General features: G+C 37.3%; 1 protein-coding gene across 10 annotated transcripts in view; it reads left to right on the forward strand.

Moving 5' to 3' along the window:
* kcnab2b (potassium voltage-gated channel subfamily A regulatory beta subunit 2b) overlaps positions 1–20,281 on the forward strand; it is a 71,775-nt gene that overhangs the window by 31,961 nt on the left and 19,533 nt on the right. For 8 of the 10 annotated variants that reach the window (XR_004579736.2, XM_034312043.2, XM_034312042.2 and 5 more), the window contains 4 exons: positions 16,501–16,544; positions 16,741–16,778; positions 17,496–17,575; positions 19,467–19,511. Coding sequence is in view for 9 of the 10 variants with exons in the window: in XM_034312043.2 (XP_034167934.1) it covers positions 16,501–16,544; positions 16,741–16,778; positions 17,496–17,575; positions 19,467–19,511 (207 nt within the window). In the remaining variant the exon portion in view is untranslated. Of the gene's footprint in view, positions 1–2,036; positions 2,932–16,500; positions 16,545–16,740; positions 16,779–17,495; positions 17,576–19,466; positions 19,512–20,281 lie in introns of those variants that run through there. The other 2 variants (XM_026921181.3, XM_026921178.3) reach the window with 2 other exon arrangements.

Here is a 20,281-nt window from a genome sequence, read left to right on the forward strand (position 1 = left end):
ACAGAACTGTTCAAAAATAAATTGAACACAATCAACATATTTTGTGATCAAATACGTATACATCAGTTAACAATTGCCTGGACTAATGAAATACATTTTACAATTCGAGACAAAATTATTTCTGTATAATTTAGTGTGGAATTATATCACCATTATCACCTATTTTGTGCCATGCTATATAATGCTCATATATATCAACCTTACCTCATTCCATAATATTGAATAAACAAAACTTTGGGCAACATAACCATCTTTTTACATGCCTTGTGGTCAGATGACCTTGTCCAGTAAAAATATATTCACATGAAATAGGATTAAGTAGACGTTCTGTTATTCTAGATGTAGATGATTAAGTAGATGTTCTGTTGAGCTAGAAAGATCAAAAGTAAACAAAGCGGAAGTTACTTTTTACATTTTAAAAGAAACACTACCAATACTTGTTTTGTTGTTAGGTAATTTAAAATTACAATTAATATTGCAATTAACAACTGCAGCAGCTTTTAAATGATTAAAAGTCATTTTGTTTTAATGTCTCTTTGCATTCCACTGGTTTTGTTGTTATGCAGAAAGGATTTCACAGTTGAATAGTAAAATGTAAACACACTTGAGCAGTAATTGAGTACTTATTTCTTCATACATGGAATTTTTTTTTAGTTCAAAGCCTTATGCATTAATTTTTCATACTTTTGATACAAATTTGATTCTGTTATCTGATTTGAATTAGGTTAATCCTGGTAAGTAAAAAGAAAGCTCTTTTATACAGCTTGAGTAATTCGGTCTTTTTTACATTTCCAGTGCAATCACACTGACTGTTCTATGAAAAGGGTAAAAAACTAATTACCATATTCACCCTCCAGAAGCATAACATAATAGCAGTAGCACAGAGTGTCTTTTCAGGAGGTATTCTAAAGGTCTTCTGAATAAGTATTGTAATGAAATACATTACTGAATACATTTAGGTATACAGACATTCTTATTCAGAGTATTCTGCCCAACCCTCAATATACTTATAGCAATACTGTAATCAAAATTGTTGTAGTGTGATAATGTATGCTGTGAAGTTTGGACATGCAAACTTGCCTTATCTTCCTTTTAAAAACACACTTTTGTGTAAGTAAGTCTCTGCTAAATACTATTTTATTTATTTTTAAATGACCTCACTTACAAATTTTAGATTTTTATTAGCTCTTACATGTTTTCTAAACCTTCAATTTTAGGAATGTTCTTATAGACAGCTATATACATATATAATAATAAGTACTTATGAATACATAAACTGGCACCTATAAATTCTATTACAACTACATTTATAATTCATACAGTTTTTATAGGTTGTAGTTCCCCAACTACACTTTCCTTCATTTTGTGTTCCTCGGGTGAATGGAGTGCTGCTAAATTTAGGAGGCACGGCCCTGTCCTGTTTTTTCTCACTGAATTATGGTCTGTTGTGTCTGGATGCCATAAAAGTCCATGTTTCATCAAAAGAACACAACACACTGTGCCCTCAAAGCCAACTGAGTTCATGCTGGCATTTTTACCCTTGGTACAGCTCATTGTGTGATACTGAATATGGATATGAGAATACAGAACCACATCAGAAATATAGATTAATCCAAATCTAATTCAAATTTTAATAAGTTAGTATGCAAACATAGTACTGGTCACAACCCAATTATATATGCCATTTAGCAGAATATTGAATTAGTGAATTTATTCAATAATCATAAAGCTACAGTACAGGAATAGGTTTTATGTGTAAGAGTCTGAGATCATAATAATGAGTGTAAGTGGAGGGAAGAAGAAGAGATATAAAGGCTTACATTATGCATTCTTGCTCACTTGAGATGAATTTTAATGCAGGTCAGACTGCATAATCTCTTGCCTACTGTTTAATTCAAAATTCTGTTCATCTGCAGCACATGGTTACCCAGCATACCTTGTGAAGCCATCCATAGTATGATTGCTGCTGCTGCCTCTTTACACTATACTTAATTCTATTTCTCTGTTGTGCTGTCATGTCTGGCATGTGTGTTTGTGTGTGTGTGTGTGTGTCTGTGTGTGTGTGTCCTCTCTTGCTGCTGTAGTTTTTCTGTCATGCACAGGCAGGGTGGAATATCAGATGCAAGCAGATCTCAAAGAATAGCTAGAGGTCACTCCTTCCCACTCTCTTACTCTCTCTCTCCATCTGCTCTCATGAGCTTTTTTTTCTGCTCTATGTCTCTAAATGTATATATCCGATCAGGAAACTGTGAGAAATGAACAGCGTGCCTGAAAGTAAGAGTGAAAGAGGGAGTGGGAAAAGGAGCACAAGATCCACTGGGGAGAGTGGGAGTAGAGTGTAGAAAAAGCTGAACAGAGAGGATCAGAGTACCCTGACTTTGTAGTGAGAGCTCAGCGGAGCGTGGAGAGTTGGAGCGTGACGTGGTAGGATGAGGAGTTTCTTCCGATGTGATCAGGCTCCAGCACACGCTCAGAGGCTCTCCCTCATGCTTCTGTAGAGAGCACTGGGTCATGCCTGCCTACTGGAGAGCTATTATATCCATCTACTATCTCTACAACTGCTTCTGCCAGCTTCTCGGTTGACAAGGACGGGAATTACCTGAGGAAACAATACTTCATTTAAAAAGGGGAAACCCCCTTAGTACCTGCTGTGAGGAGATTTTAGGACATCTTGAGCTCCCCCTCACTGGGCTAAGCCTGCCCATTGTATTTTAGCGGCATCATGCAGGTCTCTTTTGTGTGTACGGACCACCGGGCTGTAAGCCGTAGTACTGAGGACCGGCTGAATCGGCAGAATGCCGGTAGCCCCAGCCTGGGCACCAAGAATAAGTTTCGCACTGTGGCCATTGTGGCACGCAGCCTGGGCCAGCTGTCCGTGCAAAACCTGCCTTCATCCAGTGACCACTGTGTCCGGAACGGCATGAAGTATAGGTAAGAGGAATCACACACGGTCAATATGTATATTATGGGTAAACTAAGAGGAAGGACAAGGTGTTGTGTCTGGCAGATGCTGATTGTGTACCTTGGTGTTTTTTTTTTTTTTTTTTTTTTTTTTTTTGTAGAGTGTAATTTTATTGGTGCTTTTAAAAAATATTATACTTTTTTGAAAATTCTAGGAAATTAATTGCTTGGGTTCCTTGCCAGACAGATGGAAGCTAAACCTAAAAGCTATTTTTTTAAAACAAATACGGCTGCACCCTCCCATATTGAAATGTATATTACGAACACACAAAATCTCTAAAAAGGAATAAGCACAAGTCCCAGCAACAAGAAATGGAGTTTTTTTTATGATAATTTGATAATCTCCTAGATTAAAAATGCAAGATTTAGGAGATCAGCCACTGACATGTGATGCCCACTGGCCTTAAAAGCAGAAGGAAAGCAGAAGCAGAAGATATTTAACATTGCACTTAAAAAAAAAAACTTCTCCCGATAGATGTACAGTGTACTATACTCAAATTAAATCTATTCCTCACTCATTCTTCTGTTCTGTAATTTGGCTAATAGCATATCAAAAGCACTTTGTAAGATCATAGCATAATGTACGCTATATCCTACCTTCATATTAACCTAGTCTGTAACTGAACACCAGTCCTTTCTCTGAAAGGCAGTCTCACCCTCTACTGCTATTCCAAATGGCTTTTGTCTTCCTCACTTTCACATCTAATTCATCCCTCCATAATTACAGTTTTCATTTAAAATATCATTTTGCATTGAACAAGACTGTATTTTCCCCAATGGTATGTTTTTAGCTCATAAGAGTCACTATAAATTGCTGTCTCTTTCAACTTCGATGAAGTGTTAAGTTTTAGGTTTCCTTGACATATTGTAAAGTATTCAGCATTCAGATTGCTCTTATTATAAATTAATCATTCTTGTGGATTTTCACTCTTCCCACAGCTTTTAAATGACCACATCCATTTATTTTGCACTTTTTAATGCTAATATCTGTGCTAAAATCACCATTGTAATGTATTTTTTAAAGCTATTAAAGCTATGTAAAAATTGTAGGGATATTTAATCTTCTTTTTAGTCAGCTAAGTTTAGTATCTTATTTGCATTGTTTTATTATCTTGTCAGCCTTTGTGTTAAACATTACATGCATAAGAGTGAAGCAGAATAGATGTACATGTCTTTGCTTTGCTAACAAGAAGATATAGCTCTCAGTGTCACTGTGTGTACATTCAAATAAATAGCTTTCATTCACATACACAAAAACTTGTATGGGTAGAGCAGGCAGCGTGTTTAATCAATGTCTGTTTCAGTTTCAAATGAGATCCCTCTTGGGGATGCAGTCACGGTGTTCTATCCTAAATTGGTAGTGTGATTTGAAAATACGCCCTGCGGAAGCTTCCCCCCACACACTCTCTTTCTGATTGGTGTGTGTCTGTGAACACCCAGGCAAACAAGTGCACTCTGCAGCGCTCCCTCTTTCCCACTGTGGAATGAATGATTTAATGATCAGAAGCCCCCTTGCTTCTTTACCTCTCACATCCAGCTGTAAGAGTGGAGAAGGAAGAGAAGAGATGAGAGAGTAGAAATAAGAAGGAAATTGTATAAGTACATACTATATGTAGAGCGAGAACCAAACAATTTCTTATATAAATAAACTGCCTGTATTTCCTGTCTTCTACTTTTTTAGCTGTAAATAGTAGAGTCTCTTCAATCTGACTGGCCAGCAATTAAGATGGATTCATCCTGCCATTATACCAGCCCCTCACATTCTGTTCGACACAAATCCATCAATTTCGAGCGCCGGGGCAGAAAGAGTCGAATTCAGGCAGTGAAAATAGTAGACCCGAAGGTCAGTGGAGATTAAATAAAGTATTAAGAAGGAAGGAAGTTGTGCAATTTATTTAAGCTGAGGCAAATTTTCAGTCAACCAAGTCATTTTGAATGTCTACACACTGGAAAAAAAAAAGATTCAGTGGTTTAGTAAATTTGGAAAAAAAAAAAACTGATTTTTACACAAAAGAATTACTTAAATGCTTTAAGTTCTGTACTAAATTAATTCATAATTAAAAACCAAAGTGTAAATTTTTTACTTACTTTACTGGAATAAAATTTACTATTATTTTGCAAGTGTTCACAAAACGAGAAAAAAAGAATTAATGTTTACTTGAACCGATTGCATACTAAAGTGGGGGCGTGGTTTTTGAACTCGATTTGCATACATATTCACAGAACTTTAAACTGATTTGTGTTCTGTCAGATCAGTCTGTCTGAAGGTCAAAATGATTGTATTTACTCATTACCCTGCTACTTCTGTTTGAAACTATTAAATGTGTTTGTGACCATTTAGTAGGACGTTTAGGTGATGTGTACTTTTTATGCTGTTGAGATTTATGTAGTTCATTTAGCTCAAATTTGAGTAAAATGTACTTATAAAACAATTACATGCTAGTTAAATTCATTTACATTTTTAGGAGACTAATCCTTGGTGCTATGTAAACCTTACATAAAATATGTATGGTTAAATTTACTAAGATTTTTTGTGGTAAGATTGTTACCACACTTTTTCTGAGTAAATTTCACAGAGTAAAAATTACTCTGATGGGTGCAGTGATGTATTCAAGATTATATCATAGAATCTGGTTGGTTTAGCTTACTAGGGTTACCAGTTTTATTGTGTTAGATGTTAATGAGTTATGTTCTGAAGACTGAGAACGATCAATCACATATGGTATACGTACATACAGCAATAAACAAAAAAATCTACTTTGACTTGATATTTAAGCATCCTAAGACTGGTCTTTCAGCATTATGTTTTTCATTACCAATAAGCCACAAGATTGATATGAAAGATGTATGTTTTTATCCATCCACTGGCACTATAAGCAAAAACTGATGCTGTGAGGCAAGGACTATGTGCTTGCAGGCAAGGGAAAAATGCCAGAGTCAGATGGACTGTCCCAAATGGAGCACTTGTGGTCTTAAGGGCCCTTATTTGCACATTCCCCACAAGGCTGTAGGATGTCCCATTTCTCATTTAGGTCTTCAGAAGAGCCCTATAAGCCCTTTGGTGAAGACTGCATTAAAGGGACTCATCAAGGGTCTCTTACATCAAACCCCTTCCACTAGCAGTGCTAGGACCAATCAATAATTGAGCAGAGAATGGCAAGGTGGACAAAATAAGAAAAAAAGATCTTCAAGTTAAGTCCTGAAGTGTCTTTTGTTATTAATTTAACTAGTCATTAATCAGCATTAGATGTGTACCTAATTAATGTCTATAGCCTACCCACACATCATTCTACTGTATATTGAGCTACTGAATGCAGTCAGATGATTTCATTTTAAAGCAACTTCCTGGATAAGCACTGCCCTGACAGTAGGCATGGTTTGGCCAGATAACCATGAGAGTCATGAGAGTTGAACCAAGTTTGCACCAAACAGCTTTTAATGATACTGAACACTCAGCAGTCAGCAGATTCAGAATGAATATGGGCCACATCTGTGCACTGAATTGTAATATATAAAATGGAGAAAGATTTTTAATTAAAAAAAAGCAGATTACAATATATACGGTATATGTTAGTAAATTAAAGTTTTCATTCACCATTATTGCCATTAACTGGATGCAAGTATATCCTACCTGTATGTGTACAAACATTCTGAGTCAGTTTAGAGAGGCTGTTTGCAAGAACCCAGTTGACTTTCAAGCCATTGGTTAGTTCAACTTGACATCAGAGTTGCTCTGAATCTTGATCACTGTACTCAAGAGCGGTGCCATTTAGCTCATGACTGTTCAACTAAAGACACAGCTAAAGCAACAATGAACAATAGGAGCATTTTGCTCCTAAATACTGCACCAAAAGCATAATTCTGGATTATAACATTTTATTGTCAAAAAGTATGTGGTTTTATGCATGCTTGTTTGGTTTTATTGGCTTGAATGGCTGAAAAATTGGCTTGAACCACTTCTGAACTACCACATTTAGAACTAACATTTGGACCAACACCAATTTAGGATCAGATATAAAAATATTCTTTATTAAACTGGAGTGGTTGCAAATCTGTTTTGGTGCGTATCTGTAAACCGGATCAGTTCTGATATTGGACCGTTGTGCAAGATGACACTCTGCTATATGGAGCAGATGCAGTGCTATTCTTGACCCAGTACACAGCAGGGAATGGCTCTTGGAGAACACTGGTGAAGAACTGCTACTCTTAGAGTGTCAGCTAAGGAGTAGCAGGGTTCTAAGGCCCTGAAGCAGCGGTTAACATATATCTAGGGTTACCTACACCTACCACTTCCCTAGTCTGTGCTTTATCCTACAAGTTTTAGCTGAACATCAAAACTGGAGTGAGTAGAATCAAACCTCTTACACAGTACCAGCCAGAAAGTGTATTTAGAGAAATCACTGAAACAGAAAACCCTTCATCCCCTGAAGAAATCTGTCACACCTACTTACAAATAGGAACAAGTCAGCAGGCAGTTGTGCCAAGCATGAATGGCTACAGATTTTTTGGACTGGAGTTAGTGAGGACAGAAGATATACATTATTCCAGATACGGCAGGGCCACATATGTCTCTGTAATTCTCTATACCCAGTGCTATCTGTAGAGATTTGCCTTGTCTAGATTAAGTATATTTTTCAATAATCATTGAGGCTGTATGTGCAGAGTTTCTTTGTGTTACTTCCACATAGCATTAAAAACCAACTAGATAGGTTTAGTGTGGGTAAATCTATAAGAAGATCTAGAATGCAGGTCAAGGCCAAAACCAAAAAAAGGGAAAAAAGAAACAGACAATTAAGCATACAGTATACAGTGGGCATAGACATTGGTAGTTCAGAAATCAAGAAACACAGGATTTATGAGATATAGAGCTATGCAATGAAGGGCCTAAAAAGAATTATATACAAGAGGTGACCGAACAAATTAGCATCTTAGAAAGCAAGAGCCTTTCTCATTTTGAAAGTAAACTACAGTGAAAAATACAGGGGTATATTGTATGTTCAGAAGATAATGACCTCTGCAGGCATGGCTTAGAGGGAGTCTGATTTGTAAGACATGATTAAAGGGTCGTAACTGTGCAGCATACCTGTACCTTACTTCTGATCCCAGTATTTATGTTTTCTCCATTCATTCCTGTGTATACTGCCTACAAATAAATGGTAAAAAAAAAAAATAAAATTAGGGTAAATGGTTTAAGCTTGGGAGGTGTTCCAGGCGTCCACAGGGTTTTTCCACTTTAAATTGCTATATGGGCAAAAGTCCAGGGGATGTTGGATTTGATAAAAGACCCAGTAGTAATTAGGTTCAGTTTTTTCTGGACCTCAGAGTAAAACTCCACACACTGGGTTACTTGTCGTTGGAGAATTTCCTCCAGGCACATGAAAATCCTCCTCATGATGAAGAAATTGGCAAAATGCTGGAATTGGGAGTGATAGAGGAGTCGAAGGTCCCATTGTGCTTGTGCCCAAACAGGATGGGGTGATCCAGTTCCATGTGGATTTTGCCCATTTCCTCTTGAACCACTTTTCTCTTGGTTTTAGGCAACCACTATGGATAGTGGTTATGCACAACCATGCCAGGGGTTGCTCTATGTCTCACTGTGGTGCTCTATAAGGTTGGTGTGATTGAGCAGAGTAGAAAAGTAAGCTTGCAACTTGGCAACCTCTGCTCTTTTGTCTCCAAAATTGAAAGAAAAATTGCCTTCTACACCCTGTTCACCAAATTGCACCTTTTTTATTTAGGCTTTTTAAAGCACCAGCACATGGTCCATATTCTGTGACCCCTCTACACCTATTGAGATTATAAAATCATTTATAGTAATGATTGGCTGTGATATATGTAGCATGTGTGGGTGGTCCTGAAGTTCTTGAGATAGTCTAGCTTATCTGGGATTTTACAGGAGCAACTCTGGCCTGCCAGTGGCCCTAGACCAAAAAGGAGGTTAGACAGTTCCTGGGGTGGCATATTATTGTAGATACCTAATCTGAGCCATCCTGACGCCCTACTTCTTTTTGTAGTTTTCGTCAACTGAAAATCACTCACTGCTTCTAAGGATGGCCGCATACAGATAGCCTAAAGACCATCATAAGATTATTGTGGATGGTACCATATAGAAACCATGAAGATGGCTGTGGATGTTCTTCCTTGGATATCCTTTGGACTGCCATTTCTAACAGTCTGCACGCAAGTCTCCATCATTGAACAGTCAATAACTTCAGTTTGATACAATAGGCTTTAAGTTAGACATTAAACTATAATGAATTAAGAAATGACTGATGCTCATAATCAAGTTCCTGTTAACACAATTAGCACTTTTTGCCTATATAGTATACAGCTATAGAAGAGAAATTATTTATAATCTTACTATCCGGTGTCACCCAGATGAAGATGGGTTTCCTTTTGAGTCTGGTTCCTGTCAAGGTTTCTTTCTCATGTCGTCTTAGGGAGCTTTTCTTTGCCATAGCCACCTCTGGTTTGCTCATTAGGGATAAATTTATAAATTTAAAATTTATATCAAGAATTAATATATTTATATACTTTGTGATAATGCTCATTGTTAATTGAGCTATACAAATAAAATTTAATTGAATTGAACCTCACCAGCAGCTGGGGGCTGTTGTGTTGGTGGCGGAGGAGGACGAGAAGGAAGCTCTCTATGCAAGATTTCAAAGTACAGCACCAAAGAAAAGGAATGCCTAAGGGGATTAAGGGGGCAATACTTACTCTCTTTAATTACCTTCTAGGACATCTCCCACTCTCTGTTTAGACCACACCTTCACTCAGTGGTTCCACCAAAAGGATGGCAATGTGAGAATCACTCATTGGTGTCTAGCAATCTTTTAAATTTACTGTGGTCCACAGGCCAGGGGCACAGATAGTGGTGGTGGACTTTTTCTCTGTTAGGAGGGTCAGAGTGGAGGGGGCCAGTCAGTGGCTGGATGGCTGCTTGGCCTGCATTTGTGGTGGGGGGGTATGTAGGATGGGGTGCATAGTTTGATATGAAAAGATGATAGCACACTTGTATGTTTATGATTTTACTTTCTCTTCCCAGAATGAACAGAATGTAATGTAAGCAGTGTGTGACACTGAGAATCAGAAAAGTTTGTTCTGTTTTGAAGTGTTTTGCCATCTGATCAATATGCGATAAGTGTTAAGCAAGAAAATGGAAAAAAAAACATTTGAAAGAAACTGCCTTAGCACCTCCCTCCATCCCTGTATTTACAACTACACACAGTTGATCATGAGCATGTCTTATTTAACTGTTCTTCTTCGTCTGTACATCCAGAGAAAGGAATGGACCATATGCAGGCACATAGATACACTACCAATGTGTGTGAGTGACCAGACCTGTTGTTGAGCTTTCAGGTTAAATATTAGATTTGTTCATTCTCAGAGACCTATAAGCTTCCTGGCTGTGCAGTGCTGATTAATGTTTGTGAGTAGTGCCAGTCTTAGAACATAAGCATGCCAGTATGTTTTTCATCTGAACTTAGCTGACAGTGTTTAGCCATTTGCAATGCTGATGCGTTTTGTGTGTTTGCATGCTGTGGCTTAATTAAGATATCTACCAGCTTTCAGTAGTGCCAGCCTTGAGGAAAGAATTGACTGCCCACTGGTTTTCTGTTCCATCAGACAGAACAGCCTTATTGCATTGTTTGTATGTGAAATAAAGCCTCCACTAGAGGATTATTTATACAATATACTCAGCCCCATTATGAATAATAATAACTTGTATGGTTATCATAAGGCACAAGGTTTGGTGTACTGTGTATGAGTGCATTGACAGAGCATTTACAAGTACATTTACAGATTTGGCAGATACCCTTACCCAGAGAAACTTACAGAAGTGCTTTTGTAGTCTCCATCAAAGGCATATCATCATACTAGTACAATATGTTAGGGTCTAAGAATACTATCAAGGTAAAAGCCTGTTAGAGAGGACTTAGTGCTTGGTAAAGAGGTAGGTCTTCAATCTTCATTTTAAGACAGTCAGCGGCTCAGCTGTTCAGACAGTCAGGGGAAGTTCATTCCACCACCTGGGTGCTAGTACAGAGAAAAGGATTGATGCATGTTTTTCTTGTATCTTGAGGTATGGGAACATTGTGCAGAGCTGGGTTTGGTAAGTGCCTTCAGATAGGTAGGAGCTGGTCCATTTTTGGCTTTGTAGGCAAGCATTTTAAATCTGATGTGGACAGCTCTAGAAAGCCAGAAGATGGAACAAAAAGGGGCTGTTGTATGAAAACTTGAGGAGTCATGCAGCTGCATTTTAGATCAGTTTCAAGGGTTGGATGGTGTTCAGGGGAAGACCTGCAAGGAGAGAGTTTCAGTATAGCCGTCTAAGGATGACAAAGGTCCAGTTCTGATGCTCACCTGTTTTTCAGCTTTTCCAGCAATTTGTGCTACAGTAGCTATTCTGTGGGATTGGAGCAGATGGATTAGCCTTCGCTCCCCACGTGCATCAGTGAGTCTTGGGCGCCCATGACCCTGTCGCTTGTTCACAGGTTGTCCTTCCTTGGACCTCTATTGGTAGGTCCTAACCACTGCATACCGGGAACACCCCACAATACCTGCCATTTTGGAGATGCTCTGACTCATCCCAGTTTGGCCCTTGTCAAAGTCGCTCAGATCCTTATGCTTGCCCATTTTTCCTGCTTCCAGCACATCAACTTCGCAAACAGACTGTTCACTTGCTACAGGTGCCATTATAACATGATAATCAATGTTATTCACTTCACCTGTCAGTGGTTTTAATGTTATGGCTGATTGGTGTATATACATACTCATAGAGAGAAAGCCCCTAAATGAAGCTCCAGGCTCCAATGAATGAGGTCCCAGCCAGTGTAAATGAATGAGTTGTGGAAAGTGTAAACTGAAAAGCTTGATCTGCACTATAATAAAATATAATGACTATATTTAAATACATTTTCATTATTTGGCCCTGAACTTCAGCCGATGTTAAATGTGTCTGAAGGAGTTTTTTCACTCAGTGTCAAAGTATACTTCTGAGTTCTGTGCACAGCATTTGGGAAAACAAAATAAACCTATAGAAAACTACACAGTCAAAAATAAAAACAAATAATACACCAGCCTTAAGGATTAAGGAAACCACATGTGTATCAGGAAACTTCGTGTGTATTAGCTTTGCATGAAGTATTGTTTTCAGACAAATAACATCAGTTATTTATTAGTCAAATCAGTTGCCTTTGTAAGTGCAAAAGCTTAGACAAAGCTCTTTTGATGCTCAATAGTAGCTCTGTTCGGGTCATGGCGCTCAGAACACTGGAACATTTAAGTGGTACAGATATTGTTTAACGCCCACTGTACATGTATGTGTAAATGGATCTTTAAATTGTTTTTTAACAAGTTTGCTACCATTACACTAGTGAGATATATGGTCAAGGCTAATGGACACAGCAAGAATGCAGGAGTGCAATTGAGTCACAGTGAATTATTGATCATATATGTTGTGGATCAATATTTATAATGGATCACATGATGGTGGTAGTAGTGAAAAGCAGTACAGGTCAGTCATGATACTATGTAAGTCATATTAAAAGTCTGTCCAGACACAGTGTCTATATTTTCAGATTACACAGCCATTCTCTGACTGCTGCTCTTTTGCTTACACAGTGTACTTGTATTTGCATTGTTATTTACCATCAGCCAATTGTGGCATTTGGCTCAGAGCCTTTATGGCTATTTGGAGGCTCCATGCTGATTTATGATCTGTGTTGATTTATGTTAATAGTTCACAGTAACTTGAGGATCTAGTTTATCCTCAGGTTACAGAGGACTACTGACAGGATTAATGTGTACAAGGTGCCTCGTGTGGGCATGGAATCATTTTGTTTATGCTTTGTTGTTGATCCTCTTTGATCTGCTGGCCATTCATCATCACCTACAGGTTTATGTTGACAAACTGTAACCCTAAATGAGGCAGACATGATTCTTTGGCCAAGCATGTGCAGTCTGGCAATGGAGAGCAGTAACAGGACTTACCATGAAGATGGTGGAACATTAATGTTTGGATAATTTATGAACTTCCCATGTCAATCCACTACTGATATTAGAGACCCTCTGGATAATTACTGTCACTGAGATAGAAGGATTGACATATGCAGTTGAGTAGTGTGAGTGTGGTATTATCACAATTTAGTTCAGCCATCTGATACGCTAGCATTCCTGTGTGTTTCTGTTTGTGTGTGTGTGTGTGTGTGTGTGTGTGTGTGTGTGGATGAGCTTAAAATTGCATAACTATCAGCCCATGATATGTTCTTATATCCTTGATCAATAAGGGATGTAATTATATTATTCCAGGGTCATAATGTACTTCTTATAATCATTTGCGGAATAAAAAGGATGCTTACCAAACTGCATCTTTACAGGACATTTTGTCCTATCCATCAAGGGAAAAGGCATCTTACATTTTTAGCCAGCAAATGGGTTTTTAGGGCTGTTCTTTTCCTCTCATCATTATTGCAGTTATTTCACATGAGGATTTGCAAATACTTAACTCTAGAAATTGCATTTCTATAGTGAGAACTTGTTACCATTAGAAGTTCTAGACTAATTCAAGAATCCACTAAGGGCTAGTTTTTCTCTCATTGCAGAAGAAATTCTTGGATCTTGGAAAAAATTTCATTAAAGAAGTAGTAATTCATCCTACAATCCTGAACATTTCTCTTGGAACCATGATTAATTTTCATTGCCTGTCAGAATTCACTACACTTTATTAAAAGTCAGAGGTGTTATTTCTTTCTGGATTAATATTACACAGTATTACTCCTAAAGAAACAACTGATCCTACAGAGTCTGCATGGAGTGATATTCTATTTGCTATCTTCCATAATTAAAAGGGACCAAAGATGTCCATGTGCGTCGCACCAATCTAGAATTTCAGGCAAGGTCTTCTGGCATCAGCATTCCCCACTTGAAAAACACACCACTCTCCTTCAGTGTGTGCTGTATGTGGATGGTACTTTAAGGATAATGGTGCCATCAATTATATTGAATCAATATCAATTATATTGGATCAAAGAAAAGGAAATGCTGAAATTTCATATTATGCTAAATAATCTGCATGGTTATTCCTTATTCTTTATTCCTGTGCTACCAAGTCGTTATAGTCTGTGCTACCAAGGTCTAGCACATGAATAAGCAATCTGTCAAAAGGTCTGGCTCATACAAGATCACATAATTCTCAAATGTTTTCACAGTCTAAAATGATCTCCTGTGAGACCCTACTGTCTTAATATGATGACATCACTTTTTTCCTGAATTATTCAATGTGTATATCCTCATGAGGTCCTTATATGAGAACAATGGGATATAACTTTCTTACTTCCTGTTTGAAAACATTATTTAGTTATCAAGAGAATTTAATATGCACAAAAAAGTGTTCAGGTCTTATGAGTCTGTGACATTGTTTCTGTTGTTTTTTGGAGCTATTATTTCTGTGGTTTATTGGAGCCATTGTTTCTGTGGTTTATTGGAGCCATTGTTTCTGTGGTTTATCAGATCAAGTGAATAACATGAACACAAGGCTCTGTACAGCATTGTTAACAGGCTATGCTCATCAGTTTGAGTCCATATAGCAGCTGGCCTTTTCAACAGATCTCCCTTCCAGTAACTGTATCTCATCTAACCAGTTAAAAATTTATCACTGGTTTTCTAGGCCCTCATACTCAATGATAATTTGATTTAAAAGGATCTTCTTCTCATAGTCAGTAAGAGATGACATTGCTGACAGCCTCTTTACTAGATATGAATATCTTGTGAATATCAGATGGTTCTATTAAGCCTTGAATAGTTGGATTATGTTGATAAGCTGTCTTTACTTGCAGAGCATGTCATTTATTCTTGTTCTATTCTAGCTACATTTCTCTTCAGTGCCTTTGGGAAAACAATGGTTTGTGTGCTGGTCAACATTGTAACTTTCCACCTCTGTAATCTACATGAATTCACAGACATTTCTTCCTTATGTTTCTTCATTTGCCAGACTGCCTTCTTCAAATTAGATCTGGAGACCTAGATGGTCACAGAAAACACAATTTTTTCTTTTTCTTCTTATAGATGGTCACAGAAAACACCTTTATTTTTATTTTTCTTTTGCATGTGGTTTTGAATTGTTGATTTGTTCTAGGGCACACCCATGTTTCATAGATTTATAGATTTAAAAAACATGGAGGATGCAAACTTGCTTTTGACTGTAAATCTACTGGTATCTGATCTAATGGCGCTTATCAAAATTGGTCAATGCCACAGTTTGATGCCAAAGAGAGTGAAGTATTTACTGTCAGTCAATATTGTCCAGCACGTGTAATCAGTGGGACTGTGAATGTTGCACTTGTGGCATTTAAATTTGTAGCAATGAAGTGGTGTGTGTTCATTTCAGACCCGGTTTGTGTGGATGTGCTTCAGTCTGCTCACATTCACTACTGTTATTTCATCTGTATTACCTCATTGTGTTGTGTAATTTATTATTGAACACATAACAATGAAAATTGTACATAAATTATATCTCTTAAAGATATATTCAAGGGACTAATTGCTTATGTCATTCCCACATCTGTTTTTGTGCCCAGTCTAAAATGCTCTAAAATGTATTTAGTACTGCTCAGCCTGTGAAGGTTAATCATAAATTGCCTCTTATCTTCCATGTGTGAAGGTACAGCACACTGAATAAAAGTACTAGTCATAAAAGCACTGTGTGTCTGTTTCTGTGCCCTTGGCAGTGTAGTCACATGGTAATTTGTAAGTTACAGTATATAACCTTGGCTCCATACAATCTTGGAGGATGCTGAACAAAAGAGTCAGCAGAAGCTCTGATTGGCTGTTCTTGTTTTAAAAAAAAAAAAAAGAGCTCTGTATCCAGGCTAGAATCAGTGAAGGCCACTGACTCTAGTTATACCAGAATCTGGTTTAATCTGGACTATGGCTTAAAAAAAAAAAAAAAAAGTAGCCCTGACCTTATAGACATTATTCAGATGGCAGAGCTCAAATAAATCCTTCAAATACCATTGACCACAGGTCACAGATTACTGTGTGAAAACTGCACTGGTGTTATAAGTGAAGGTAATATAAATGGGATCCACAGTGTGTTAATCCATTGAAGGTGACCTAATACACAAAACATTACCATAATTGCTTCTATTATGTAATATGTAAAACATTACTTTTAACCATAATGTTAACCATACTTCATTCATTTTTATTCATCTTCAGTAACCACTTTGTGGTTCCTCTCCCGGGAACACTGGGCATGAGGTGAGAATACACCCTGGATGGGGCCAGTCTATCACAGGGCACCATGCCTACACCCCTTCACACCTATGGTCAATTCACCTACATGTTATTAGGAGGTGGGGGAAAACCACAGAAACTTATACCCATGCAAACCACACAGACAGTAACCCAAGCTCAAGATTCAACTGAGAACCCTGAAGCTGTGAGGCGGCAGCACTCCCAATTTGCCCCTTTGCCTTCATGTCTAACGTTGCCATTTAGTATCATGTATTTTATTGGTGTCCCTTCTGCTTTCAGAAACCTTGGAAAGTCTGGCTTGCGGGTGTCATGTCTAGGGCTAGGTGAGTACTATACTATTATTACTATGTATGTCTTTCATTATGGATTTCCAATATCTGTCATTGAAGATGTTATACAAGTAATATTGAATTGAGTTAAATTCAGTTACTGGGTAATTGAGTAGGAATAAAATGTGTAGAATTGGTACTATGAAAACAGTTTGTTTCCATGTTCTGACAGTATGTGGGATCTTTGCAGGCACGTGGGTAACTTTTGGAGGACAAATCACAGATGAGGTATTGTGTAATTCTTTATAATCATTATACTGTACTATACACTACACACTGTTAAGTTGGCAGTTAACTTAAATTTAAATCTTACATAAATACGTACATAGAGAAAGTTATCCATATTCACAGTGGCAGTACACAGACACTTATGTTTTCTGGGCAGCGGATTTAGATTATTAGAATGACCTAGTATGTGCATTTCACATATTTGGGGTTGCCCATTTTTATCTTGTGTAGCTCTTTCTTGGCAGGAGTTTTTCAATAATGATAAATTATTAAAATAAATAAAAATCTAATTTAATGTGATCATGAGACATGAAAGTGAGCTAATTTATGTGCACAATATACTTTTTAGTGCTCTCAGTTTGCAGTAATAAAAAGATTAATTGTGCCCATGTCATGTAGTCATCCTAATAATTAGTTGGAAATTTAAAAAAAAAAATTGTCCAAAATGTCAGGGTGTTACAACGAACGATCAATGCTTAACAGTCATGCTGCAGTTAATTGTGAGTTCTGAATACTGATGTGCACAATTTTAGTATTTTTCACTATATGTGCTCATTGCTCAACTTTGTGGGAATATGGCCTTGAAGGACTGAACTTTCAGTTCTTTCCATAATACTTTAATTATGCAGTTCTGTCAAGTTCATCTGTACGGTTATCTCTCTTCATTCTGCTCAGGATTTTATCTATTCCATTTTCTTTTATCCTTTCTCTTTCCAGATAGCAGAGCAGTTAATGACGCTGGCATATGAAAATGGGATCAACCTGTTTGACACAGCTGAGGTGTATGCTGCGGGCAAGTGAGTGCTTTCTTTATCTTTTCATCATTCATTAGTCTCATGTCAGGCACAAGCTCACATGCTGTAACATTAACAGGAGCCATGCTGAACTGTGTCTTCTTCATTGACGGACAGTGTTGGTGTGCTTTTATCAGCACATTAGTTAAGTGTTTCATTATATATAGTTTGCACCACAATAATTTTTGCCTGAATGTAATCTTCTTGCAATTACTTTAAGTACATTATTTTTTGAAGAATGGGTCTGAGGCAAATATAATTATTTTCAAGCCTTTAGAGCAATGTAATTCATTGTAGTCCTCTTTTGGTCTCTAGAGATGTATTTGCTGTAATTTAGTGAGTGATGAATTTTATATAAAAGTATTTGCAAACTGCATATATAATATATAATTTAATTTAAAAATATAATTATGGGTTTTTAATCCAAAACCTCAGGATAAAGACACATCTAAGAATGGTAGAATGACACAAAGCCATTTTTCCTGAAAAAAGAAAGGATTAAAATGCTATCATGCAGCAAAGATAGCAGTGTTTTGAACTGTAGAACATAAGAGGCAGGCTGATAAATACATCTGTATTAGTCACTTCAAAGTGTCATGTGACGTGATGTGATATCTAGACAGCCAGATTTCACACCACAAGTGTCCATATGTAAATTATTCTCTCAAACAACATACAATCCCCTCCGAAAGTATTGGTACGGCAAGGCCAATTCTTTTGTTTTTGCCATACGGAAGACATTTGGGTTTGAGATCATAAGATGAATATGAGATGTTAAATTAGAATTTCAGCTTTCATTTCATGATATTCACATCTAGATGTGTTAAACAACTTAGAATATGGCACCTTTGGTGGCAGACCACCCACATTTTAGGTGAGCCAAAATATTGGAACAGATAGTCTTAGTCTAGATGTGTTAAACAACTTAGAACATGGCACTTTTTTTTTTGAATCCACCCATTTTTTAAGTGGTTAAAAATATTGGAACATGTGATTGACAAGTGTTTCTTGTTACGCAGGTGTGCCCTGTTAGATTGATTGCTTAAGCAATTAATAGCTCTGAATGTTTAAAGTATCTAGATGTGAATATCAGGAAATGAAAGCCGAAATTCTGATTTATCATTTCATTTTCATATTTTGATCTCAAACCCAGATATCTTCAGTGTATAGCAAAAACAAAAGAATTGGCCTTGCTGTTCCAATAATTTTGAAGAGGACTGTATACATGTGTTTTTCTGTGCATTATGCGTCTGTGTTATACTGTACTAGACACCTGCTTCTCTCCCTGGTTGCATGAGCAGAGTATGTCGAACACCACTGTAAGCATAGCAACACAGATTAACACACCTCTCCCTTATCACTCATATAGGCACACACTCCTTATCACGTTACCCTGCTCTCCTTCTCAGATCTGACACTGACACTGATATAGGAAAGAAAATATTCTGATCTGTGAACATTTATTGCCTGCATCCTTCCATATTTCAACAGATCTACATTTGTTAAAGGCTGTTGCAAAGACTTACTTTGCCTGAGTGCAGGAATAATGGGAGGCATTCATAAAGAACATGCTCTGCACCTTAGGACAGGGACACTTCATCTGTCATTAGACACACAGAGCTATTCTCCATCAGCCCAGCCAGCCTTTTACTCAAAATATCTTCTCAGCTCAGGAAGCAATCAGCTTACGCCTGTGTTTGATGCTGTGAGATTATTTAATACCCTGCTTTCTACCCACTGCTTCATTAGCATGATTTTTTTGGAATAAGAAGCAGGGGGTCCCTAATGCTCTAATATATCTATCTAGTTCTGAAGAAAACTCTTTTATAGAATGAAATAGTGCACCTTTTGTCTCACAGTTATAATGTGATAATTGTTTCTCTTTTTCTTAAAGGGCCGAAGTGGTTCTTGGCAGTATCATAAAGAAGAAAGGGTGGAGGTAGAGACTTTCATTTCTGTCTTTTTTTTTTTTTCCTATGGGGTTTTCAATAACACTGCTGTCTTTAAATCTGACATGTCAGTGTGGATCATGCTAATTGTTTCCGCTAGTAGAGGACTGCAGACATGGTCTTTATGGACGAGAGACTGCTTATACCTTGTGGTTCCTTTTATTTTGTGAATGGCTTTGTGCATGTTAAACTGACTGGACGATCAGCTTTTATTTGTACTGTAGCTGCACAAAGGAGACCTGAGGCAATCAGCTTTTTCTCCAGACCTTTCTTTCTTTCCTCACTGACAAATGCATATAGACAGACTTCAAGCTATTATCAATCATATTCATCTATCAGTATATTATCAATCATATTCATTTATTTAAAAAAAAATTTATAATTTATAATAAACTGCCGGAATGATTAAGGGTTACGAGAAAGCTTAAACAGAATATCCTTAGTCTAAAGAAAAACGTTTGTGGGAAAGACATGGGCTTAATGTACCGATGGTGACAGTTATTGTAGGTAGCTAATTTATTATGTTAGTTATTGACTAATGGAGCAGTTTCCTATGTGGAGCCATATAACCTAGTTACATTTAACAAATGGCTTAAAAAAAGAAGAGTTTTTTTACTTAGCTGTGTCATGCCCATGCCTCTAATTACCAAAGTTGCAACTCCCAGAACCCTCAGCCCACGGCCTCAACACATAATCAAGCATCAAGCACCAACATTTGACAGTGACAGCCACATTTTTGAGGATGTTTTCATAATGGTGC

This window comes from Pangasianodon hypophthalmus, chromosome 16 (genome assembly GCF_027358585.1).
Source record: "Pangasianodon hypophthalmus isolate fPanHyp1 chromosome 16, fPanHyp1.pri, whole genome shotgun sequence".
Lineage (NCBI taxonomy): Eukaryota > Metazoa > Chordata > Actinopteri > Siluriformes > Pangasiidae > Pangasianodon > Pangasianodon hypophthalmus.